Source organism: Aphelocoma coerulescens, chromosome 13 (assembly GCF_041296385.1).
Source record: "Aphelocoma coerulescens isolate FSJ_1873_10779 chromosome 13, UR_Acoe_1.0, whole genome shotgun sequence".
Lineage (NCBI taxonomy): Eukaryota > Metazoa > Chordata > Aves > Passeriformes > Corvidae > Aphelocoma > Aphelocoma coerulescens.
In genome coordinates this window covers 10,862,848-10,889,522 of record NC_091027.1, presented here as the reverse complement: position 1 = coordinate 10,889,522, position 26,675 = coordinate 10,862,848, and the positions used below count along the sequence as shown (strand labels likewise).

Sequence of the window (26,675 nt, the reverse complement as noted above, 5' to 3'; positions counted from 1 at the left end):
AGATGGAAATTTCACTGAGGCCCAGCTAATGATCAGCTTTTGCCCTGTCACTGAACACTTACAAACCTTGCAATTGTACCCTCATTTTTACAGCTGTGGTTGCTGCTTTCAGTCATCCCCTCTCCTTGCAGGGGTAGGAGATTTCAGAGGTTAAAACTATGGCTGTTAAAAGTATGATCAGCTTAATTGAGAGTGCTTGACAAGAGCTAAATATTGAGGTGTTGTAAGTGTGTTGCCTTTTGGCTGATGAGCATTTGCTTGTTCCTGCCCTTGTTCTGCAGGCTGGTGTGAGCAGAAACACTGAGTGGGATGTTCACAACTCTCCTTACTCCTGGTAGGGGTCTGTGTTGGGGACACCCTGTCTTTGGTTGTGCTCCAGGCTCATTGTCTGGCACTGGCACAGGCTGCCCAGAGAAGCTGTGGCTGCCTCGTCCCTGGAAATGTTCAAGGCCAGGCTGGACAGGGCTTGGAGCAACCTGGGATAGTGGAAGGTGTCCCTGCCCATGGCAGGGGGTGGAACTGAATGAGCTTTAAGGTCCCTGTGTAGAATACATGATTATTCAGGATACTGGTTGTTCAGAGCTTGGATAAGGAATATGGAGATGCACTGAACATCTTCCAGCAGGGTTGTTTCTGTGAGTGGTTTTAGGGATCTTTTAGAAGGGTTACTCCAAGGAATTGAGTGATTGCATTCTATCACACACCTTGAAGGAAATGTGTTGCTCTCTTGCACAGCGCCAAACTTCTCACCTGAGAACTGGCTGAGCTCTGTTGGTGAGTGATCACCACATGTTAAATTATCCAGGGCAGGGTGCAAGTGGAGACCCAGCACTAATACTCTGCTGGCCTAGAGGTGAAACAGCCCTGGACAAAGGGACAATAATCACAGTCATTGAAAATACACAAATAAGAGATCTGTCAGTAGAGCAGTTGTCTCCAGTTGACTGCCCTGAGTAATTTTTTAATTTTAGGGTTTTGTTTGCAGAATTTGACCTAGTCTGTGATGTAGCACAGTTATATTGCTTCTTGGTATTTAGCCTGTATACTTTACATCTGCTGTGCCTTAGCTCCTGCTACCAGAGAAGCAGGAATTGCACCACTTTAGCCTGGCATCATGATGCTGCAGCTCTTTCCTGGTGCCATCACAGAAGCACCAGGGAAAGATTCATCCCATATAAAATATCATCCATGGATAAGTTAGGAATCAGTCTTTGTCAAGTACACATTGGTCCAGTTAGGCTCCACTGCCAGTCTGACATCTCTGGTGAACTGGTGATTCTTCTTGTCAAGCAGGGACAAGGTTTAGGCTTAATTCAGTAAGGTGTGTTAACACATTCTTAAAACTTTAGTCCCTTGGCTCAGTGCGGTTGAAATCTGCTTCCCCTCACCTAATGGGTTTGGTTTCTTGCATGGTTTTAGTGGTTGAGCTCACAGCCAATGTGAAGATCACTTTCTCTGTCAGCATTTCTTGATTAAACTGTTCAACTTAGCACGTTCAACAGTGTTCTGGCAAGATATTTTGCATATTTATATTTTAAATAAGGAATATTTTCTCACTTGTATGTTGCCTTAATAGAAGTGTGCCTCTAAAATGCTTAAAACCAAATATTGGTGGGTTTGTTTTTTGCAGGGTTCTCGGTGCTCCTCAGATGCCAACATGCTTGGAGAGATGATGTTTGGCTCTGTGGCCATGAGCTACAAGGGCTCCACATTGAAAATTCATCAGATCCGGTAAGATTAACTTTTTGCTGCTGGTGCTTTCAGAAGACTCACTCCTTAGCACTGATAAATAATGAATTGAATGGCACAAGTGCAGAATAAAACGGATTTCTGTGTTCGCTTTAAAGTCAGTCTGATGTCATTTTTGAAATAAAAGGCTGTTATGTCGTGTTAAGGTCAATAAAATCTGGAGGGCTGAGAAATGGAAGGCAAAGCCTGTCTTAGCAGTATTTCTGACTGACGTCTTCCCTCCTGTCCCCCAGCTCCCCTCCCCAGCTCATGCTCAGCAAGGTGTTCACAGCTCGCACGGGAAGCAGCATCTACGGCAGTCTGAACACGTGAGTCCACTACATTTTGTAGCTATCGCACAGAAGTAGATGAATGTAAGAACACACAGGACTTTTTTTGGACCTTCCGGATTGTTTCTCTAAAAAAATAACTCCTTGCTACATCCTGACAGTAATGTCCTCACCTTGCCCTCACGGTTATCTTTACCTCAGTTGGCACTAAGGGAATGAATGAACCATTGCTTCCATGCTGATATGGTGAAGCTTGATATTGTAAGGTACAAAAGTACCTACCTGCAACCTGGGGAATTCAGTCCAAGATGAAGAAAAAGCTGTTACAAAACTATATGGCTTCAGAGGGTTCCATGTTTAGTTTTCTGTTATTAAGTGACCCACCTGAGGACGTGGCTTAGGCTATGAAAGCTTTTTCTAGTGGAAGCCTGTGTTCTTACCTTGTCTGTTCCATTTTAGCTGTAATGCACTAGCATGCTATTCTATTGAACTGCAAATCACTGGTTTTGTTATATGTTTTATGTTTGTTATAGGTTGCAGGACAGTCTTGAGTTCATTAATCAAGACAGCAATACATTGAAGCCTGACCACAGTACAATTATGAATGGACTTCTTGGGAATATAGGTAATTGCAAACAGATTTTATTTGCTGATATCTTTAATTGAGTAATCATAGATTATAGAATATGCAAATCTTTTAAATAGAATCAAATTTTTAAAAAGCTAAAGATGTAACAGAAAATTAATGCTGATGGAGCTTGGGGGAGAATAAGTGTTAGCAGTCATTCAGTCTACCCTGCTGCATATGTGTATATGAAATACATAATAGAAATATTTAGATATACTTAAGTTCAAATACAGAAAATGTTGGAAAATAACATTCTGTAGAAATTCCTGAACAGCATATCTCGGATCAGGCAGGATGGATTCTGCCTGGCTCAGTTCCCCGGTTTTATTTTCGTTAATAATTCTCATTCTCCTCTGTACTCTGCCCACCTGAGCCTGTCCTGTATGAGTCTCAGTTAACCTTGCACAGCTGTGCTGGAGCTTTGGCTCAGATTAGACAGAATATCTTTTTGTTCTCTCCTCTGGCTGACAATGGGAGCTAAGCAGTCTTGAGAAACCATCTGGCATCCTTGGTTCTCAGCTTCCCTGGAAGAGCTGTGGGTGAAGGCTCCATTAATGTTAGATAACAAAGGTCTTGGCTTTTCCTCTTGGGAACAGTTGAGCTGATAGTAAAGATACTGGACTTCAGTGCTTGGTTGTACGGTGTAGCACCCTGATCCTTGGGTCTACAGCACATCCTCCCTTTCCCTTCATTTTGACTGTTGACTTTCCAAGCGAATGTCTGTTGTAATAAGGGGCTTCTTTTCACAATTGCTTTCCAGGATATTGCTGTGTGTAAAGTATGCTTTTATAGGGTTGGAAGTAAGGAGTATATTTGATGACTGTGTTACTTTTAAATGGGTTTCTGACTTTGCTGTGGTCCTAGATCTTGGGGGTGTTTACTGCTTTCCTTCACATTGACTTTGGCAAGACTGTGCCCAAGCATGGGCTTAAGTGCTTCTCAGGCTCATGAGCTGTATACCTCATTAAAATAATTCGCAGTAGTCCATTTATAAGGGAAGCCAATTAAGGTTGTAAGAACCTATTATCTGTTAAAGGCTTCCTGAATTCACTGAGTCAGAAAAGTTAAAAAGACGGCATTTTTCTTAATATTTAGTAGTCCTTTCAGACTTCAGTTGTGATTTTTCTCAGTGAATGAGGTGCCTGATCTAAGAGAGAGAAGATCACTTTATCTACTGTTAGGCTTTGCTGTGGTTTGTGCCTGGCAGAAGTTTGCTGTATCATTAGAGTGATCTAAACTGCAAGTTCCAGTTCAGATAATGCAGCTCTTAGACATGGAGTGATTCCGGTGTAGCCAGTGCCACTTGTTCACCTGTGTCCAGCTCAGAGGTGATTCTGGTGACTGCCCTAAGAACTGACCAGGAGGTGTGGGCACCTTGGGGCAAGGGTATGTGGCAAGAGGCACAAGGTTGCCTGCAAGAAGAGGATGCTGAAGGTTTCTTTGTGATTGAGCTGCACAAGTTTTCTACAGTATTTGTTTACAGTTCCCGTTTGAGCGCAGAGGGAACCCTGGGTAAAGTAGGGAGAGGAGTTAATCTGTAACTGCAGCATTTCTAACAACTGTGCTCAGCAGCAGAGATTGTTCCTGACTCACCTGTGACAGGAGGAGGGTCTATGTGTTTTGGTTGGGAACTATTTACAAGGTGCTTTTTTTAGATGTGCTGGTTAAAAAAAAACCAAAGCAACCCTAGTCATGTGTTCCCTTTAATGAATGGAGGTCTAAGAGAATGGAAGGGAGTTTTGAGGTGCAGCCTTCGTGTTTTGTATAATCAGAAAACTTTGAGTGAGCACTGGCTTAAAATTTAGGAGAGTGACTGGCAATTAACTCTTTAAAAATACTGATGTGTTTTTTGTCTCTGTGTACAGTAAATACACTGTTTCCCTTGTATATATATAATCCAGTATTACTTTTAAAATGAACTGCTGAGACTGCTAACATTTATTTTCTGTATGATCATTTCACTCAACTTATGTACTGACTATTCTCAGAACTACTTCAGCCTATGATTTTCTATTGGTTCTACTAAGATGAATTCCTACCTGCTTTCTCTCCCTTCCTCCTTCTCTTCAGAACCAGTGTTCCCAGCTGCCCCACCAGTGTGGACGTTAAAACAAATATACTCTGTGATGAATCTCCTGTTTGTGGTCAAGTTAGGCTTTGAGCCTGCGTAAATTAATCAGTTTTCAACCTTAAAATAAAAAAAAAGCGCCCTTTGAGAAACCCCATCCTTATACGGGAGACAGTGGAAAGCTGGGTCTATTATTTTAATCTATAAATACTGTATAGTCCAACTGTGGTACTCATCCTCACATCAGCATTCTGATAAAGCCTGAGAGCTATTCTCCTGCGTGTGTTACTCTGCATTTATGTTAGCTCAAATCTTCTCCCTGCCCTGGCCCCCTCCCTATGGACTGTTCTGCTTTACTAACCTCATTCTCTGACGTGTATTTTACGTTTTGCCGTGTAGGTCTTTCCCAGCTTTGCAGCCCCAGGCGGGCATTCTCAGAGCAAGGTCCGCTCCGCCTCATCCGGAGCGCCTCTTTCTTTGCAGGTTTGCTGTGTGCTGTGCTGTGGGGCTAGTCTAGCTGGGGTGACAAACTGTGTGGATTTGTAGTTTAGCCCTGAAAATAAGATCTTATATTTAAAAAAAACAAATGGACAGTGGTGTTTGGTCCCTTGCCTTTCTGGATACATTCTTGAAATCCCCAGAGGATAGCAGGCATTTCATAGTCCTCTTTGGGATTGTCTGTGTTGTTTTGTTTTGGAAACTTAAATATTTAAATATGGGATTAATATTTATGGAAATAAATTTCACAATGGTGTCAAGCTATTTTGATCTGGATTGGTTTCAACCAAAATGTAAAAATTAAAGCTAAATTAGATTCATTCAAAATGGACATTTCTTGCTTTTAGTGGCTGGATCTTATTTCCATGGCTGAGTAGCTTTATTTCACATACATATTTGTAAAATATATCACATATAAAGACTGTTGAGCCTGACACACCTTTGATCTTGTGTACGCACAGACTGTGAATCTGGACAGCTTACAGCTTAGTTGAACAACCGCTGCTCACAACTTAAAAGTATTAATTTCTTCAAGACAGCATTGAAAATTCTTTTAAAAATGCATATATAATACCTTAGAAAGCTGGTATAGGAATGAAGTTGTGTTTATTATGAGTTTTGGTGGGTTTTTGCCTATACACTGAGTACTACAAATGTGACCAACATCCTCTGGGTATAATTAAAATTTTATTGAAAATTATCTGTGTAAAGAAACAAAGTCCTAGTTTTAGTTTGCACTAAAATAGGTGTATGGACTTGAGAAAAACACATACAGACTTCTCAGATAAGTGTTTTGGTTGTTCAGCTAAGCAGCCTTTCTTGGTGATGGCCTTGTGCAGTGCTGTTGATCTGAATTAATGAGCATGTTTTTGTTTCATTAATTACACAGAGATCTGCAAACAAGAAAGGAACTGTATATTCCCCTGCTAATTGGTATTCCTCGTTTTACAGTTCATAGCAACCCTATGGATATGCCTGGGAGGGAGCAGAATGAGGACAGAGACAGCGGTATAGCAAGATCTGGTAATGGCAGTTCCATGTGTTTACCCTGTAAACTCCAAAAATATTCAGTAATACTTGTCACTGGGATCTCTGCACATCATGAAGTAGTGCCGAAATGGGATTGTTCTGGTTTGTTCTATGTGACATTAGTGACACCTCTCTGTACCTGCCTAGATGGTGCAGGTGTCGAGGGTGTGCATTGGGCACCTCACAGTCACCTGACAGCAGTGCCTTCTATTAAAGCAAGCTGCAAATAAGCAAGGCAGATTAAATATTCAAATGAGCTTGCAGCATTTCTAAATGGTACTTGCTGTCATCTCCTTTCCAAATCCAGGAGGCCAGGTTGGATGGGGCTTGGAGCAACCTGGTCTAGTGGAAGGTGCCCGTGCCAAATCCATGTCAGGATTTGGAATGAGATTTCAGATTCTGTGATCCTATGATGGTAATGTTAAAACAGAAATTTGCCTCAACAGCGTCCCTTTCTTCCCTCCTAAGTCAGGATGTTGGACACTTGGGTTAGGATTGGAAAGGCTGTTAAAGGATATGATCAACATTACTCCTTTCCACAAGGAGTTTATTTCCTGATACTCAGGTTGCTGAGCAACGTGCAGCCTATCCATTGCCTGTTACATAAATCAGCAGGACTGTCCCACCCTTGTGGTGCTTGTATGGTTTGTTAATGTCATTATAAGCTGGTTATTTTTATATTAGAAACACAGATAAGTAAAAGAGAAGGCACTTGAGAAGCAACACCAGTATATCTTGAGGGGCTTTGTTTAGTTGCTGGTTATATTCCAAATGGTCTTTCTTCTGGAGAGATGTTTATTCCTCTTGTTCTTGCAGCATCTCTTAGCAGTCTGCTCATCACTCCGTTTCCCTCTCCGGGCTCCTCGCTTAACAAGAGCTGTGCCAGCAGCTACCAGCGGCGTTGGCGTCGCAGCCAGACAACCAGCTTGGAGAACGGGGTCTTCCCTCGATGGTGAGCTGGGGATTGAAATGCTGCTTGCTGCCCATACACTGTTGTCGGCTTGATTTTGCTCTTGCATATGTACATCTGCTCTTGCTGATGCTTTTGGTGGGGTATTTACAGAGGTGTAAGTCAGGCTGATCTCTTTTAGTCTCTGTTTTTCTCATGGCATTCATTGTTTTTTCACTAACTGGAAAGCCTTCAGCAACATGTAAATCTGTAGGCCATATTTTTGAGGATTAGAAGCCCTAAAATCCTACTCAAAACACAAATTCTTGGCAGGGATGGGAAAATACCATATTCTGATCCTACAAACACTTTGAATCTGGTTTAAGACTTTTGTGATTGCAGGATCAATTAATAGTTGTTTGTAAAAAATCACAAAGGGGTTGTTATCAAAGATGATGATTTGACAACGCATGCAAGCAGAAGGTGTTTGTTGAAGTTATATGTTCAAGAACTGAATTACACAGGAAACCAAGGTACAACTTCAAGCAGTGGATTACATGAACTTTCCCTTTTGTTCATGCTCCAAGGTCCATGGATGAAAGCTTCAACTTGTCGGATGACAGCTCTGGTCCAAACCCAGGAATTGTGAGGAAGAAAAAGATAGCAATTGGGGTTATTTTTTCACTCTCAAGAGATGAAGATGAAAACAACAAATTTAATGAGTTCTTCTTCTCACACTTTCCTCTTTTTGAGAGTCACATGAACAAACTGAAGAGTGCAATAGAACAGGTAAACACAGCTGCTTTGGCTTCTTGCACTTGTACAGGGCTCTATGTCCTCTCAGCCCTGTCAGATTAATTTCTAACTCCCGTTGCTAGTTACAAAAGTGGGATCAACTTGATGTTGGGTGTGGGAGTTGCATCACTGCAGTTAAAACTTTGACCCCTTTTATGCATTAAATGGTGAAAAGCACAAAAGAAGCAGAAGCTGCAAATGTGCCTCACCTGTCTTCCCTCAGATGGGAAAGTTGGCACTTGTACCAACTTGTAATTTTTTTATCACTTAAATTATTTGCATGACCAGTTGAATGAAAGATAAAGTCAAACACATGACTTGGTTTTCCATTTTCTGTACTTCTGTAGCTCTGTGTTACTTATCTGTTTAATGATTGTTTTCAAGGCCATGAAAATGAGTCGGAGATCAGCTGATGCCAGCCAGCGGAGTTTGGCGTATAACAGAATTGTGGATGCCCTAAATGAGTTCAGGTGAGCCATGTGTTTCCTGCCTTTCCTGTCTCTTTCTTCAAAAGCACTTGAGCCTGATTTAGAAGGATAAGTAATTAAAATGTCTAAAGTCTTTTGCAAAAGTTAGTACAGCAAAAGACTGGTGATACCAAGCCATTCTAATGTGTCTGAGTTTTTAGATTTTGCCAAGTGTGTGTGTCCATCAGTCCTGTGTGAACAGGACAAATGTTCACGGTTTTCTGTGCTTTAGGTGATAACAAAGCTCCCAGTGACCTCTTAAATGGTCTTTTTTGGTCCATCGAGAGGGTGAAAAGCATTGCAAAGCCCTTTTAGGGAAATCCTCCTCTAGTCTGTGTTGTCCTGATGTGTGAACAAAGCTGTGCTCTAAAGGTGTTTCAGAAAAACAGCTAGGACGAGGGAGAGCTGTCTTTTCCCACAGTAAAATGCAGTGCTGTAATCTCTGGCTATTGGTACCTGCAGAGCCTCTCTGTTCAACAGTTGTTACACAAAGTAACACAGATAAGCACATCCCTGGCATTTAGCTGTATTTTCTTTCCATAGTTGAAGTCATGGGGAGGGAGTTAAGATGAAATCTGTCTGTTTTGAGTGATTCATCTCCTCTCAGATGGGAGTGGCAGGGTGCTTCCTTTTACAATCACTGCAGAGCTACTTTTTAGAGACATTATTGAAGACAGTGCTCTGATGTTATAAAACGAAATTCCTGACATCAGGATGTATTTTACTGAACAAAGAAGGATCCTGAGGGCTCACTTATTTTTCTACAATTCCACTTCCTACCTGAATGCCATGGATTAGGCAGCACTGCAGGATGAAGGCACAGTATATTTTTAATTTTTTAGAAGCTCACCTCCAGGCAGTCACAAGGAAAGGCAGAGGACACGTCCTGTAGGGACAGGAGGCAGGAAGGAGGGAGCACATGGGCCTGCAATGAGAGGTGGATGGGATAAGCTGTGCCAAGAGTGGGAGCAGAGGGAGCTCATGACTGCTGGGAGCCACTGATCCTGCCCAGGGGCCTGAGATGAGTTCAGCAACTCGGAGCAGCCATGATGATTCCTCCACTTGCACAGCTCTGCTTTGCCTCTCCTCCCAGGTCTCTCCCTGAGCCATTTCTCTGCCTTCCCACTCTCTGCTAGCACCAGCTCCCCAGCTGTTTTCCAAACCTTCCCCCCAGAACATTCTCCCCACAAGATATACTTAGCAGACTTTGCCCGTTCTCCTTTGTCCTTCCAAGTTAAATAGTTCCAGAGGACTGGGGAGGGGCACCTGTCCCAAGTCAAAGGTAGGAAAAAAAACCTCCTGAAAACACAGGCCAAATCCCCTGTGCTGACTTTTCCTCCTGGAAGGACGCTCAGCAGTGCTGAGCTGGGATGGGGTGAGGAAGGCTGCTGTGGTCAGGCTGAGAAAGAAAGCACTGTCCCAGCGGACGTGGGCAGACTGGCACTCACTTCACACCAGGAGCTGGGATTATTCCCATGACATGGCCACTGCATAACGAGCAATGGGAGCATGTGTCTAACCACCAGTTGTATGCAGATGTTTCCATGGTGATATAAATATTGCTCTTTAGTAGTGTAATGAAGTAAATTTAATCCAGTTTAATTTCATATAAATTAATTTCCTGGGGGAACAGCCTTTGGCAATTTTGGGTTTTGTTGGGGTTTTTAAGGGGTTGCATTCAGAGGTGGGCAACAGTCTAGGCAGGGTCCTTGTGCCCCTGTGACATGCAAGAGCATGTGTCATCCTCATTTCTGTGACATACAAGACCCCCTTGCTTTTCAAAGCAATGCAGGATGTGTCTGGTAAGAAGAGAGAGGTATATTTAACTACCAAAGGCTGGATGCAAAGATGCTTTGGCACAGGTTCAGCAAACTCATTTAGGACACTATTATCTCTTTAGGTGTCTGCTTTCCCACTGAAGTCATGGGGAAGTCAGGAGCCGAGTCCTTTGGTGAACCTGAGACTTGTGTTGATTCCTGTCCTCTTAGCAAATTGTGCTGGAGGGAAGAAGGGTGCTGACTTCAGTGGGTTGGTGATTCCAGAATTTAATCCTGTTGCTGGTTTAACTCGTTGCAGTCTGGTTGGTTTTAAGGAGAATATTTTTTTGTTTGTTTTTCTTTAAACCCCCCAGATTTTCAGAGGTGCTCAAGAGTAGCTGATGTGCAGTCGTCTGGTGATCAGAATAACCTCAGATCACTAGGCATGGGGGATGTGCTGCCCTGCTGATCAGAGAAGGGAGCATGTCACCCTAGAGTCCCCCTCTGCAGGGAAGGGGCTATGGCTGTATGTCACTTCACTGCTTGCAAAAAGGGAGCTGAGTCAGCAGGCATTTACCTGCTGGCAGTGAAGACGGAGAAGAGAAGACAGCAAAACAGAGCCTTCCTTTGCTCTTTTTGTCTTATCTGGGAAAAAACAAAGCTGCCTTCTCTGGAAGGCCCAGGCTGCTTCTGAAAATGGAGGCTATAGATAAATTTGCCATCTACTTGGTACCCAGCTTCAGGCCTACCTTCACATCATTAGTCACTTTATAGCAATTTTTAATTTTCTAGAGCACTGATGGGTTTAGCTATTAACACTTGACTTAGAGACTTAGAACTCTCTGTGGATGTCAGCTGTGCAGACACATGACTTATGAAATAAGCTACTGTATTTGCATAAACATTTCAGCTCCCCTGGTCCCTGAGGCCAACACAGCACATTGATAACACAGATTATGCATCTGACTAATACCTGTGTGGCACAAACACAGGCTGGCAAGGAAACACTGATCACAGGGGCTGGGGAAATACCTCTCTGCTCTCTGGCAGACAGATTTGATCCTATTTTCTGCCAGTAATTTTTAAGCAGCTTATGCTGCTGTGAACTGACTGTTGCGTTGTGCTCAGTGGTGCCAGCATGGGTACTGAGTTGTGGGGGAGCCTCGCTCCTGTGTTCCCTGAAGTGGGGATTGCCTTTGTTTTGTTGTTCTTTTTTAAGGAAAATTCCTCTTTGGAAGGAAGGAATGAGGATAGGGAGCAAATGCATGTGAATTAAGCTTTATAAACCACTGATTTTTTCTTTCTTTGCCATTATGTTGTGGCTCCTAAATAACAGAGCAGCACTGGGGGCACAGTGCTGAGGGTTAGTGTGTTTTCCTTGGGGAGGAAGTGGGCTGCAGCAGGATGCTCTCATCCGTGAGGAGCTGTCTGGCTCGTTTGGTTTGTACCAGGGAAAGATGTCTTGGACTGGTACTGAAATCCAGGCCAAAGGCCTGGTTTGGGGTGTATATGGGTGAGGGTGAAGCAGGGAGCAGCCATGCCATGGTGTCTGTGGGAGCAGGGCTGCTCACCTTGGTGTTATCTGCAGGGCAGGCAGACCCCAGAGGGACTGGGGAGGGGTTTGCTCAGGGCTTCCTTTTCACTTGGCCGGGCTGGGCTTCATTGGCTCTCAAACCCTGTGAGATGTGAAGGTTTTTCCTGAAGGGCTCCTCTGGCACCTGTGCTCGATGCTGCATTGCTGGGGCCGAGGTGCGTGGAAGCTCCAGGCTGGAGTTCAGCCTCCCAGAGGCATTTCCAAATAGAAATCAATTTAGATGTACTGGAACCCTCAAAAGAGCAGTCTCTCATTAACTTGAGTTGTCCCTTACATGCTGGTGTGCATGTGTGTGGGGAGGGAGAGGAGGGGTTACTGCTGCAGATGGCCGAGAGGAGAGGGGCCAATTGGGTTTTTAATGGTTGTTATTTTTAAAATCCAGTTAACTTCCCTGTAGTGTTCGAGGAGGGTGTCTTGGTGTTGGTTTTTTGTTTTGTTTTCGTTTTTGCCCTTTGCTATCTGGCAGGAGAGTGCTTCCCTGAGTGTTTGCAGAGCTGGGAAGCAGTTAATCCTTGCCCTTGGTCTCTGTGCCATTGCTGCCTGTGCTGGCATGGAGGGTTCCCTGCACTGCAGTCACATGCTTGCTGGCCACTGGCCAGGGCAATCTGATCTGGCTCGGAGGAAACACTATCAGCTGCAGATGCAGCCAGGGTTACCAGAATATAAATAACGAATCACAAGACTTGGGCTATCTTTTCAACAAAAACAAGTATTTTAATATGTTGGTTTTGGTATCGACGTACTTTATTTTTTCAAAACAGCCGAGCTGCAAGAGGCTTGGCTTGGGTTAGTTTGCATAGGAAGGAGAAATAAGCTGTATTTTACGTTAAGTTGTGCTGTTTATCTTCAGCTTCTCAGGTCAGCTGTGTCTGGGAGATGTAAATTCTCACACTTGTTTTGAGCTTTGAAACTCCTTGAGTTTGAGGTCCCTGGACTTGAGGTTTCTTCTTTTTTTGGGCATCTTTAACATCCACTCAATTTAATGGGCTGTCAACAGAAAGCTTTCCCCTAGTAATAACCCCTCCTAGTCCCAGCTTGCCCCCTGCAGAGGAATGAAATCCCAGTGCTCCAAGACTGCTGTGCTGCTGGAGACCCTCCGGTGCCCCAGAGGCAGTCCCAGTTACCCTGGCTGTGTGCCCCACTCGTGTCTAGGCGGCAGGACTGCCCAGATCTGTCACCAGGCTGGGCTTTCCTCCCAGAACAGGACCAGCAGCAGAGGGTAACATTGAGCAGCTGCTGAGGCTGCTCCAAAGTGACCCAGCAGACAGCAAAGCCTCTGGGGGCTGGGGAGTGTAGAGGTAACTCAGCTGTCCCTCTCTCCAGCACACTTGACTGTTTTGTGGTGCTCTCATCATGCTTCTGGCAGTGGAGGATTTGAAGGTCTAACCTTTGAGGAAGACAGGGTTGATTCTGACTGTGAGCACAGAGAATGGATTTTGTATTTGATGAAAACTGGTAGAAAAAGGCAGAGAATGCCACTGCCCCCTCACCTCCTTCCTTCTGGAGCAGCCCTGGTGACCTCAGTCACCTTTGCTGCCCTTTGGAGAGCTGCTCTGGGGTTCTTGTCACCACCAAGCTACTTCTGTGCCCAGTAACTGCAGTAACTAAGGGGTGATTCCCTCCTCCCTGGGGAGCCCCTGCACCAGGGCGGGATGTGCTGTGCTCCTGCTGCCATGCAGCTCTCACTTCCTGGCAGTTTCACTTTAAACACTAAACCATGGAAGATTTGGCAGCTGCTGCTCCATTGTGTTTGCCTGCTTGGTGTGCACAGCTTTGCTTCTGAGTGTCCATAAATTTTGATACCACAATATCCAGAGAAGATCTTTATAAATCAGGGGTGGTGCTCGGGATAATGGGATAATGTATATCTTTGCCTTTTAAAACAAAAATACTTTGTCTAGAAAAATTAGTGCATTAGGCGGGGAGAAACCTAAATTGATCAGTCATTCCCCATGTCCTTTTGGGTTTTTTCAGGCTTACATTTTTACTGTGTTAAAAATACAGCTTCCCATAGTGTCATAATGTAGGCTTTGTACTTAAAATTAAACTATAACTTGTTTTTATTTTAGAGGAGTTTAGCAGTAATCTGAGGGATTTTAATCTGGTATTTTACTGCAGAGCCAATTTTTAATCATACATTTACTGTCCTCTGTAGAGTCAAAAAGGATGTAGTGAGTGTGTGATAGGTACAGCCACAGGGTGACTTTGCCTCTCATAACTCTCTAAACCTAAAGATGTGAGCTGGTTCCCTGCTGTACACATCCACACTTGGGTGGGTTTGGCCTGGAGATACACCAAGTTTTCAAAGCAAGGAGGAAGTTAAGGTATTTTTATAAGTCAGATACATATAATCTTGTCCTAGTCATAAATAAAGCAGAAGTTTGTTTTAAATGAAATGGAGAACAAGCAGGGAGATACCAGCAAGAAGAAATCATCCATTCCTTCTGCATTCAGAGCAGGGCAGCTCTTGACTTGTGACAGGGAGTGTTGCGGTGTTTGGGATCAGGTCAGGTGGATGCAGGAGGAACATGTGAGGTTCAGCTCTCCAAGGTGAAGGGTGAATTTGTACTACTTAATGAACAACATGGTTTGGATAATGGTTGCTGAGAGAAATTTTTTTCTGATAGAAATGATAGCTGGATCTAAACGTTGCACAGAATTCTTTTTGGTTGAAGATTTCTGCTTTGTTTTGTTGTGTTGTTTGTTTGTTTGTTTTCTGTTTATCCTGGATTTTTTTGGTTTTGTTTTCTAGAACGACTATTTGCAATCTCTACACAATGCCACGGATTGGGGAGCCTGTCTGGCTCACCATGATGTCGGGGACACCAGAGAAGAACCAGCTATGCCATCGCTTCATGAAGGAGTTCACTTTCTTGATAGAAAATGCTTCTAAAAACCAGTATGGTGGATTTTAGTTTCTGAATTACATATGTGATTGTGCCTTTTTATTTCAAACCAATTTTCAAATCAGTTGTCAAAATCCTGGTAATCAAAGAATCAAAAGGCCATACATAAATACCTTCTTTTTGAAACAAGTAAGAAATAATCTCATTAAATTCCTGCTTCCCCACAATCCTCTAAATCTTGGTAGAGGCTGAACATCTATAACATGTCCATAGGAAGTGTGTGATGGGTGTGGATGTCTGGAAGGGGGTGAAGATACCTTACAAAATACCTTTCAGAATCAGTTATCATATGACGAGCAGGATTAGACATTCAGGAAGAGCTGTGTCTGTAATACTGTCAGACCACAAAGTGCTCTCAAACCTTGTCATTTTAAAATGCCACTAAAGAACTGCTGTGCTCATTAGTGCTCACTCACCTCTCTGGCCTCAGGCCCCAGCTGTGAGCAGCAGATGCTGAAAACTGAGAAAGTTAGTTCCTGGTAAACGGGGGAGAATCTGATAAATTTACTCTTTTATCAACACTTCATCACCTTTCCCCAGGGCATGAGTAGGGGAAGTTTTTAAAGGGTTTGTCTCCACTGAAGTCCTAAAAGGAGCACAAAAGTAGTTTGGGTGGGAATGGCACTAGCAGATCAGCTGTTTGCTCAGGGGCACTGCTCCCTGCAGGATGAGAAGGGGCTGCCACTCCCATCCTCCAGCTCTGCCACCACCTTTGTCATCTCTTCTCTCCCCAAATGGGAAGGTGACAGTGGTCACTGTGGTCCACCTGCTCCTGCCCCAGTGCAATGGGAGAAACCGCAAGGAGTTGTGAGGGGTTCAAATGTATTTTCTTAAGATCAGTTCCCGCTTCAGTGGAGGCTTTTTTCTGGGATTGTCTCCTTTGATCCCTGCCATTCCGAGTCCTGTACATCTCGGTTACATTTAAATAGTCATTTATTTGGGTTTATTTTCTTTATTTTAAATAGAGTAAGATTTCAAGTGATGGAAACAAGAGAAAAATTAAGCCCTGTATCCTTCCCAATTTAGTTTTAAGTCTCCTCTCCTCATTTGGCTGTTTCTAGTTATGAAATGGCTGCATGGGAACTGTAGGGTTCCTGATGCTTGTAAATTATTCAAATAACATTATTTTGAGGCATTTGACTATTTTCCTCCCCACACATGAGCCACTGTGGCCACCAGCGCCATGTGTTGGCATGTGGAGCCTCCTGGGCTGTGCTCCTGCCAGGAAAACTGACTGGGAAAACTCCACAGAGCAGAAACCATGCTCTATCATTGCAGTAAATCAGATAGTTAATGTTTTTCAGGAAGGTTTTTTCACCTTAATTGCTTAGCCAGAGAAAACGGTTTTGCCAGCATAAGAACGCAGCTTCTCTGGCTGAGCTACAGAACTTTGGGCAGGGGGGTTATTTTTGAAAAGGAGCAGCCATATGTGCTGAAATTGCACAATAGTTAGGTGAAAGAACACAGCACCCAGCTATTTTACAGGTTTGGTAGCAATAGTTTCCCTTCTCATCCATAGTCACAAGTCTTAAGGGTTTGGGATCTCCTTGGAGTACAGGGGCCACACAGTGCTTTCTTATAGTGAATGAAATGAATTGGTTTTGAGATGTTTTACAACATAAAACTTGCAAAATAGGAAGTCTCATAATTATTGCCAAACAGAGGAACTGAGATGCCACTACGTTAAAATATTTCATTTTACTTCAAATATGTGTTCTAAAAAATAGCTTTTCCAGAGTGGGAGGGAGGGTCCAGCCACCCTTTCTCTTCCCAAAGAACCAAGACTGAAGGGATGATCTCTGCTGATTTTGTCAGGCTGTTTCTTTAATCCTTGATCCATATAGACTAGAGCTGCTGTCGGTTTAACATCTTGAATGTGTATCTGGAAAAAAACCCAAACATGTTGAACATTTTGCTTTCAGGTTTTTACCAGCTTTGCTGACTGCAGTGCTGACTAACCACTTGGCCTGGGTCCCCACTGTCATGCCTAATGGCCAGCCACCCATAAGAATCTTCCTGGAGAAGCATTCTTCCCAGAGCGTGGACATGCTGGCCAAAACTCATCCCTACAACCCACTGTGGGCACAGCTCGGTATGTGGCAAACACCTCTAAACCACCCAGCAGCTTTCCATAAATGGGAATGCGTGAGGTGGGGTTTTTGATGCTTGTTACTCCCCTCCCAGGTTATTTTATTTTTTAATACTAAATGAGACAAAAGTGTGTTTCAAGCTTAGAAGTGGTCACTGTATTTTTTTATGCTCTAAGTCTTTAAGGCATTATCCATTATAAAATGTTAGCCAAAAAGTAAAGCCCTCTTTAGTCATCTACATTGGGTCCCTTAAGGTTACCTGCCCTGGTGCTGGTGGATGATTCTAGGCCTCCTTTGGTCCTCCACCTATAAGGAAAATCTGCTTGTATTTTTTGGGATACAACTATCACTAAACCGCATTCTGGAATGAGCAAATCAAGAAAATCCATCTTTTGATCAGAAGTGAACGTACTTTTAGTACAATGGAGTGATGCAGAACAGGAAGTCATAGGTTGGCAACCCCGAGGGAAGGTCTCAAAGCCCAGTCAGTGGTGTAGCTGGTCATAATGTCTGATAGTTGCCCAGTAGAGAAGAGCGAGTTAGGTCAAACTGTCCTGCTCTGCACACATACACACTCTCATGGAATTTGTAGGGAAGGGAAGATTTTGCAAGGTTGTCCTATTCTTGTACAGGTAGGACTTGCCAGGGAGTTGGCAAGGAAACTTGATTTCAGACCTCATGTGACTTGAGGGACCCACTGTGGTTAGGGTGGCCTTCGAGAGCACTCCTTGTCCCCTCACCCCTGGTGTCACACAGTGCCCTAATACCTTCAGAACGCACAGGCACAGCCACTTCCCCAGGTGACTTGAGTACAGCCAGAACATCCCATCCAACCCATAGTAGAACTCAAGGAGGGGAAGAGAAGGAGGTTGGCTTCAGCCATGCACCTGCCATGGTCACTTTTTGTCCTCATTCCTGGCATAGGTTTGTTTCTTTTACAGCTTTCTCTTGTGGGTAAAAGTTCAGCCCAGTTTCCTGACTCTACAGGGTAATTCAGCACAGATGCCTCCTCTCTCCCTGTGGAGATATACAGCGATACATATAGCTGTATAAGGATCCCAGGAGATGAACCTCCAAAGCTGGAGTGAGGTAGTGTGAATGCTCCCTGATGTGTGTGAGATCAGATGTCCCCCTGACCAGTGGCTCACCTTACAGATGATACCAGCAGCATCTTTGGGATTCTGTTATTGGAAACAAAATACAGCATAGCTGTTGTAGCTCTACTGCTTTAGTATTTCTCACTTGTAGACCTGGTGTTTGAAAACTGGCCCAACAGCTGCCTGTTAGAAGAATAAATTATTGCAAAGATGCCAAAAAATTGTGTGTTTAATTTCCTGTCCTAGGTGACCTGTATGGGGCCATCGGATCACCTGTGAGATTAGCAAAAACAGTCGTGGTTGGTAAAAGACATGACCTGGTCCAGAGATTGCTTTACTTCCTCACTTACTTCATCAGATGCTCTGAACTTCAAGAGACACACCTTCTGGAAAATGGGGAAGATGAGGCCATTGTCATGCCTGGCACTGTTATCACTACCACGCTAGAGAAAGGAGAAGTGGAAGAGTCTGAGTATGTGCTTGTCACAATGCACAAGAACAGGGGCAACTTGCTACCCACCGAGTCTGAAGAGATGAGAGCTCCCAACTGCAGCTGTAAATATTGCAAATGTCCCATTTCCCTCGCACAGAACATAGAAGGTGTTGGACAGCAAGAGAGAGAAGACATGCAAAGCACTCCTAAGGTAGAGCTGGAATCTTCTTCAGATGAGAACAGAACCATCGTTCCTGAGGATGGCCAGGAAGATGCTGTGGATGTGACACAACCAAGGCCCTGCCTGGATGCCAAACTGGAGACTGTGGTGTGCACAGGGTCAGCTTCACCCGAGAAATACATGGGGACAGAATCTTGTTTGGAGCCAACAGCGAGCATGTGGAGGACTGAGGACATGCTGGAGCCAGGCAGCCAGGTGGGAGGTGGAACAAGGACACCTGGGATTGCTGTAGAGAAGAAGCCGCCCGATAAGCTCTTCATGGACACGTTTCCATGCAGCGCTGCCGAGGTTCAGACAAAAGTTACTTTCCTCATTGGAGATTCCATGTCACCTGATTCAGACATTGAACTGAGAAGTCAGGCAGTAGTGGAACAAATTGCCAGGCATCACAGCCCGCCAGCAGCAGAGGCAGGAGTGTCTTCTGATCAGAACTGTGAAGCTGAACAAACTGTTGAGGACCAAAATAGAGACTGTGGGACAGCTGAACCCTTTCCTCAAGTTGCTAGTGAGCATCAGAGCTGGAACCCAAACCCATACAGTGCCGAGAGCATGAGTCTGTTTGATGAGTATTTCACTGATGACAGTTCAATTGAAACCCGGACTATTGATGATATTCCAGGGCAAGCAGCTACGGGCCTTCTTGCTCACAACAGTAGTTTAGAATTTTCTAAAAAGCTGTCTACAAAGGCTTGCAAACCACCTAGTGAATTTTGTAAATTCATGGACTCTGTTCGACAAGAGACCTACAAAAACTGCTTTAATGAGCAGGACCAAAGAGAGAAAATCTCTATTCATGTCCCCCATGGGGACAGAGAAAACGTAGAGAAAAAAGTTGCCCCAGGAATTGATTGGGACATTCCAAGAAATGAGAGTTCAGACAGTGCCCTGGGTGACAGCGAAAGTGAGGATACAGGCCATGATCTAACTAGACTGGGTGGTAACTATTATGGAGGAGAGCAAGAAGATTGGGCAGAGGAATATGAGATTCCCTTCCCTGGGTAAGTACTGTTCAGCACTAACAGAGCCTAAAAAAGATGGAGCCTCTTCTCATGTCATGTATTTGGAGGACTGTAGTCTAACTTTGCATCAGGGGTTGGAAAAGTGTCTCTTGAGCTTGCTGATTGTTGAGGAATATTGAGAGATCAGTGATCTGGAAAAAAATACTAATGGTGTATTCTGATCTTGGCTTGTATTCTCTGCTTCCATGATGGGCTGACTGCAAAAGCTGACTGTAAACTCTTTTTAAAAGTGCTTGACTTCAGGTTAGAAGAGAGATGAAAAAAGTAGAAATGCAACCTCTGTAAACTGAATTTGCTGTTTACTGTTGTACATCTCTTTGATATGCCTTTCTTTCAGGTCAAAATTAGTTGAAGTCAACTCTGTCCAGCCCAGTATTGCCAATTTTGGAAGATCCTTACTAGGAGGCTACTGTTCATCTTACGTCCCTGACTTTGTTTTGCAAGGAATAGGAAGTGATGAAAAGCTGAGGCACTGTTTGGTGTCAGATTTGTCTCATGCTGTGCAGGTAATTAAGCTATATTTGGTTAATGTATTTCTCACAGTAGGGAAAGATAAATGTTTGTGCAGGTACAAACCTGCTGGAAGTGGAAATATTTCCTGTCACAACTCCCATCAGATTTCTCCAGTCCGAGGTCACCAGTTTTTTCTCCTCTCTCAATTAATGTGTCTGAAAAACGTGGATATTTCATTGCAAATCTGGAGCACAAAAGATCAGACTCCCACTGAAGCCAGCTGAGAGGCTTGTCCCTGGGAAGATGGATCTCAGTGCTAAGGTGTATCACTGTCTCCTGTAGGCTTGGCAGCTGATGGTTGTGTCCCCACGCATGGAATGACATTAAACAAGCCCAAGTGCTGAGGTTGTGCCTCTCTTCCTGCGCACAGAGTCCTTCTGCAGTGGTGCAGAAGCTCCCATTGCTCCCTCCTCTGTCCCTGCACGTCTGACCAATGTGCTGCTACTAGTGCAGCAGAAGGTGCTCTCCATCAGGAATGCTCAGTATTTTGGGGACATTTCTCCTTCTTTAGGATGGTAGTCCATGTGTCCAATAGCGCTGGCTTCACTGGAAAAGGAGAAACCAACGTAAATATAATGGTCTGAAGGGAACTTGTACTTCTCATGTGTTGGAGATCAGCCACAGAAGTTTTTCCCTAGACGAACTGGGGAATGACTAGGAAGTGTGGTATTTCCTCCCCCTTCTAGTTACCAGGAAAGAAGTAGAAAGCAGGCTGTCACTGAAAGTGTGACATCTGCTCCCATCTAGTTTATTCCCCAGAGAATAAGCGAAAACAGACTGGTGAGCAGCCATTTTCCTGAGACCTTCCAAAAAGTCCCCTTTTCCCTACTTCTCACGTTAACAATGTGCTTCAGACCTATGGCTATTCTCTGCATGCCTGTCCCCCTACCTTGTGCCCAGCCCCACACGGGATGAGTTTTGCTCCCTGAGTGGTTTTTCCAGGGGCTTGTTTAAGCTATTTGGGAAGTGTAATTGAACTTCAGGCAAGAGAGACAGCAGTGTGAGGCACCTGCTGCTGTGGCACAGATGTGTCTGAAATACAGCCTGAGAGACCTTTTTATGCTAATCTTCAAGTAAAACAGAAACTGCATCCCAGTGCCTATATGAAGCCCTTATAGGACTCTTTGGAAGTGGGTCATTGCTAACAGTTCAGTCTAGAAAACATTTTAGGGAAGAACAGTGGGTTTCCAAATACTCCCTTTTCCAAACTCTCTTTCGTGGCTTTGGAGAGGTGGAACACCAGCTGGGGGGAATGGCAAGGCCCAGGATTGGTTCCTGACTCCCTCTGCTGGCCTCCTGTGAAGGAAAACCAGTGACAGCTGGGAATAATCTGACCTCGTTAACGCAGTCACGCTGAACAACAAGTTGGATTTTTGGTGCTTTCAGTTTTAGGAGTTTAAAATACACTTTAGATATGTCAGAACTCTTTATATCAAATACCAAAAGTTGTAACTGTCAGCCAGTGACACACTTTAAAGCCTGGAAGAAAAGGTAAAACAGCCACTGTCCTTCTAAGACTGTGCCTTGCTCACAAAACCTCTCTGGTTTTAATGGATGGAATGCAATGTGCGTAGATGTATTTTAGGTGAAGTAGTGTCTGGGATGCTACCCTGCTATCCAGGGATGCTGTCCTACTATCCAGGATGGCAAAGTTTTGTGAAAGGTCCACTGTCATTTGTCATTCTCAGGGTTCTACTCTTCATTTTTTTGTTTCTAGCACCCTGTTCTGGATGAGCCCATTGCAGAAGCTGTCTGCATTATTGCAGACACAGACAAATGGACGGTGCAAGTGGCCAGTAGCCAGAGGCGAATGATTGAAAATAAACTGGGAAAAGAAGTGTTAGTCTCCAGTCTTGTCTCCAACCTTCTTCATTCCACTCTTCAGCTTTACAAGCATAATTTATCTCCAAACTTTGTAAGTCTAAATGGAAATCACGAGCATGATGGTTTTGAAGCACCCTTTAACTTGATAGGTTAAAGAGATGTAAGGCTCTGCCTAGTGTTTGTATCCATAGTCAGTGCATCCTCTGGTGTAGCTGTTTGAGATGCCTATTGAAATGCCACTCTAATCAAAACAGCTGCCTCATTAATTTTGATTTAACATGTAATCAAAGGCTTCTGCTCAAAAATGAAAGTCCTGCGAGTGAATATCTCACCTAGACACGGCCAGAGAACAGGCAACAGGGGTGTGGGATCTGTGCTTTCTGCTCTGAGCCTGGTTTGGTTCTGTCTTCTCCCTGACACAATTCCCTTTGCTTTTTAGTGTGTGATGCACCTGGAAGATCGTCTGCAGGAGCTCTACTTCAAAAGCAAGATGCTGTCCGAGTATCTCAAGGGCCAGATGAGAGTCCATGTCAAGGAGCTGGGCGTGGTGCTGGGGTATGGTCACAAACTTCTCCCAGCAGTGCTGCCCTGGGTGTCCTGGTGCCACACCCTCCACCTGGGCTTGTTCCTAAGCACAGCGAAATGGATTCCTAAACTGGACCGGAATTCCTAAGTTACCCATGGCTTCAGGCTTCTCCTTAGCCATTGCTCGATCCCAAGGATCTCCCAGCTTTTCTGTCTTCCCTGCGGGCAGGAAGATGGGCTCAGCACGCTGGAGCTTATCAGACTCCCTTTTTAGTTGGTCAGTCACCAGTAAACAACATGGGGCACCTGATTCCTCCAGGTTGACTTTCCCTACATGGCAGGAAACACTCTGTGTCATGTAAGGCACATAATACGTCTCTGTGGGTGTGGGGCATGGGCAGAGGAGCTATTTAAGGGGTATTTATAGGAAGGCTCTGAGCATGTTTTCCTGCAGAGGAGTACAGGCTAAGCAGGAAGGCATACAGAATATGTGTGGTGCTGAGCATGGCAGCTTTAGCTGGTCCTGTGCTCCTTTACTGTGTCCCCCCAACTATTACTCCCTTTACTGCGAGGTTAGGCAGGAATTCTCCTCCCTCTGTTTCCTCACCATTTTGTTGGTCCTGTTAAAAACCCACCAGACAGGTGGGAGCTCAAGCAGTGCTGACACTGTGGGAGCAGGCACATCTGGAGGGGTGGGAGGAACAAACTGGCAGCTGCAGTGTGTAGCCCATAGCCCAAGTGTAAGGGCTGGGGCTCAAGCAGGCAGTGTGGGTTCTGACACGTGTTCAGCCCAGTGATGTTTTGGGTTGGATTAAACATGACTCTTCTGCTTCCTTTCAGGATTGAATCCAGCGACCTCCCCTTGCTGGCAGCTGTAGCGAGCACTCACTCTCCGTACGTTGCCCAGATCCTTCTTTAAAATGCCAGAGGCCACAGACTTTGACTTTTTGCCTCTCTGGAAGCAGAGTGGAAGACAACTTGTTCCGGCTGCTTTCTCTTTGCAGCAAGTAAAACAAACTGCTTGTTGAGCTGCAGGACCTCTGTACATGACTGCACGGTGTGCAAACAGTTGGAGACTTCTCCTCTCCCACTTGGCCATTTATAAGAAAAAGATAATGAAAGGAAAAAAGAAAACTGAGTAAGCCTGAGATTTCAGCCACAGAAAAGTGGAGATTTTAGCAAAGCTGAAGAGATGCATTTTTTAGCAGTTTCTGCCACGATGGCTGACTGTAACTTACACTGGGGAATGGAGGAAGAACTGCTCTGAGAAATACATGATGCCATCACCTTTTATAAACTGAACAAGAGAGCAGCTGTCTTCAGCCAGGCTTCAGCTGATGAGGATCACGTTAGGATCTGTAATTCTCAAGCTGCAATGATTTGTAAACAACTTCTACTTTTTCATGTCATAGTCCAATTCTGAATACTTCCCAGAGGAAGAACGGGGCAGGGGCCTGTTTTTTTTGTAAGAAGCTTATTAATGACAGTCAGCTACAGAATTTATTTATGATCTTTCTCCTGGGAAGAGGAAATAGTGGGGGACAGAGGGCAACAGGGAGGAGGGAGGAAGAAGCCAACAGACGAACTAGCAATGGAGATTCTTGGCTGGATGCTGTAACCAGTATTAAATGTTTATAATGTTTCAATGTTGCTTTATACTAAATGATGCTTTTCTTCCTCAACGTAATCAAAATGTTAAAAACAAAACTAATCTAAAGAGAACGTTGGCTGAAATTTCCCCATGTGTTCCCCAGAATGACATGGCAATTACCTCTAACTTTTTTATGATCTATAATGTTCTTGCAACATCATACTCTTTTTACAGCAGTCAGTCAGATATTGAAATAATGAACTAGAAATAATTGTACCAAAGCATTGGGGACAAAACGAGCAGACTATTACCCTTAAATGCTCAGGTAACTAATTGATACATTTTTTAAAACTGTTCTACAAAAAAAATGAACATTAATGACACCATAGTGTAGTAATATCCAAAATATTTTTTGACAAATATACCCTTGCTGCAGATGACTCTAATCCCTTTTCTACTCACTCGTGTAATTACCAGCAGGAAATGTTGTTTATTTATTCTCAGCATTTCTCTTTTACTCAGCCATCACTGGTTTGTCATTGTATATACAATAGCTGTACGAGTAGCTGATGGACCCAACCTGGTGTAAGTAGTGTAAATAGACAGTGGGAGGTGGATTATGTTTTCGAAGGCTCTACTACCTCAGTTTAACTGGACACTTCATTCTAGGCTTTGCTTTGCGTATTTGTCCTAGCAGCCAATTAATGTTGCTTATTTTTAGCTTGTGTCTTCTTCTGTTAGGTTTAGTATACTGAAATTCATGGATTATCCACACAAGTAGGAGACAGGTATTCACTTGGTTGCTGAACTCTATAAAATTTCTATAAATATGTCATTCTCTAATCATCTTTTCAATAGAAGAGCACACCTGCTATTGTTTGCAGAGTTACTTTAAATACAAATCTATTTAAACCATTTAATAAACTTGAAAACAACAGGAGAGATCCCTGCCCCACCTCTGTCAGTGACAGAACTCTCCTCCCTTCCTTCTCTGGGGCCAGGACTCACCTGGAGTAGTTTTTCAGTACTATTAAAAATCTGTCACCTAAAACTCCGTTCCAGGGAGATCTACATGGCAAACCCCCCCCTCCCTTCCATGTAGGACTGAGTCTACATCAGGAAGTGACCCCAACATTAATACAGGCAGTGTCATTGGAAACTCTTTTGTATATAAAATCTAATGCTGACTGCTGCAGGGGAAAAACTCATGTTTAATATGTGATCCAAGGATTTGTTTCTCCCATTTTTCAAGTGTCCTTTCCTTGCCATACAATTATATCACATCTGGCTCTTGGAAGGAGCACAAAACAGGGGCCCAGTTGTGTAAACACATTTCTAATGAAATATAGGATTGCATTCAGAACATGGTTGTTTAACTCTTTGCTAGGACATGTGGTATAGGCAGTAGTTAGGATTCCATGTTGTACATAGACTGGCAGCAGTGACCTGGTGGTATCTGCGGTGTCAGGGCTGGCGGAGGAGGGTTCCTGCCTGTGCCTCGGGAGGTTCCATGGGTGAGTTCATCCATAGCTCGTGTCCAGAGAGCTGGGCAGCAGCACCCCTCACCCTGGCACCCCCCAGGACTGTGCTCATAATGATCCTTACAGGAGAACACTGGTCCTCTTCCTTTGAGCCATTATTGCGCAAATTGTTGGGGTTGCTTTGAAATGTGTTTGACTCTCCAGAAGGGCCCTTGCATGGCTTTCAGTGAGTATTAACATGAGAGAAGAAGGAGGTGGCTCTTGGGTAGCACCTTCTCTGCTGCTCTTTGCCCAACACTACCCAGTAAGGGTGTTAATGATGTGTTCAGTCAGTCCGAGACAGAGCAGGCACGAATGCAGCTTCCTTGTCATCCTCCCACAGTGCCAGTCCCTCCTGGCATGGCAGCGCCATCTCCACCTCTCAGCAGTATTGTGGGCAGAACACAACCAAAACCCTTGTGTGATGCGAAGTTTTCCTGTGAGTTAACTTTTTGGGTACATGAACAATGTGGTACGTATGTCTGTTTGTTAAATAATACGAAAAGGGATTTTTACAGGATATAGCATTGACTTTTTAAAATATATCACCATTCTTTTATGTGACTAGAAAACTAATGTTTGATGTCTTTTTTCCACTATTCCCAATCTCCATTATTAACATGTCTTAATTTTCTGGCTGGAACCTAAGCGTACTAGGCATACAAATTAGCAAATTCAATTTTGTTGCAATTGGCAAACACTGGGCTGCTAAGAACAAAAAACTGTTCAAAAGAACAGATTTTACACCTTGCATATGTTTTCCCTATTAGTTCTTAGAGATGTTTTATGACAATTTTTTGCTTTCTCTAAATTATTTAGATGGTGGTACTTGTAAAATGCTGGGTAAAATGTACATACTTGTTATCTCTTCTGTTTTTGTATGTATTTCCCAAGATGTGCACTTGTATTATAATAACCATTCCCAATTTTAGGGGAAATTTGTGCAATAAATACAGTATGTCAGTTTAGTTCTGGTACCTTTTGTGTCCCTTTTTTTACATGTGGTATGAGACCATGGGTGAGTGAACCATCTCACACTTGACACCTGTCTCCTCTCACCTGCCCATTTTGGGGCATGATTCTGGCACTTGGCAGTGCTGCAGCCATTTAATTTGGGGTCTCGTAAGGAATTAATTGTTTCAAATAGGAATTTGTGATTGAACTTGCTGTCCC

General features: G+C 43.9%; 1 protein-coding gene across 3 annotated transcripts in view; it reads left to right on the top strand.

Moving 5' to 3' along the window:
* Window positions 1-26,470, top strand: part of FNIP1 (folliculin interacting protein 1) — a 65,177-nt gene extending 38,707 nt beyond the window's left edge. For 2 of the 3 annotated variants that reach the window (XM_069028719.1, XM_069028720.1), the window contains exons 4-18: window positions 1,631-1,731; window positions 1,983-2,057; window positions 2,552-2,643; window positions 5,114-5,197; window positions 6,164-6,235; window positions 7,058-7,193; window positions 7,718-7,919; window positions 8,310-8,395; window positions 14,496-14,642; window positions 16,572-16,741; window positions 18,083-19,508; window positions 19,867-20,035; window positions 21,760-21,957; window positions 22,306-22,421; window positions 23,232-26,470. In XM_069028719.1, coding sequence (XP_068884820.1) covers window positions 1,631-1,731; window positions 1,983-2,057; window positions 2,552-2,643; window positions 5,114-5,197; window positions 6,164-6,235; window positions 7,058-7,193; window positions 7,718-7,919; window positions 8,310-8,395; window positions 14,496-14,642; window positions 16,572-16,741; window positions 18,083-19,508; window positions 19,867-20,035; window positions 21,760-21,957; window positions 22,306-22,421; window positions 23,232-23,310 — 3,153 coding nt within the window. In that variant the 3' untranslated portion in view covers window positions 23,311-26,470. The remainder of the gene's footprint in view (window positions 1-1,630; window positions 1,732-1,982; window positions 2,058-2,551; window positions 2,644-5,113; window positions 5,198-6,163; window positions 6,236-7,057; window positions 7,194-7,717; window positions 7,920-8,309; window positions 8,396-14,495; window positions 14,643-16,571; window positions 16,742-18,082; window positions 19,509-19,866; window positions 20,036-21,759; window positions 21,958-22,305; window positions 22,422-23,231) is intronic. The other variant, XM_069028721.1, reaches the window with a different exon arrangement.
* The last annotated feature ends 205 nt before the right edge of the window (window positions 26,471-26,675 follow it).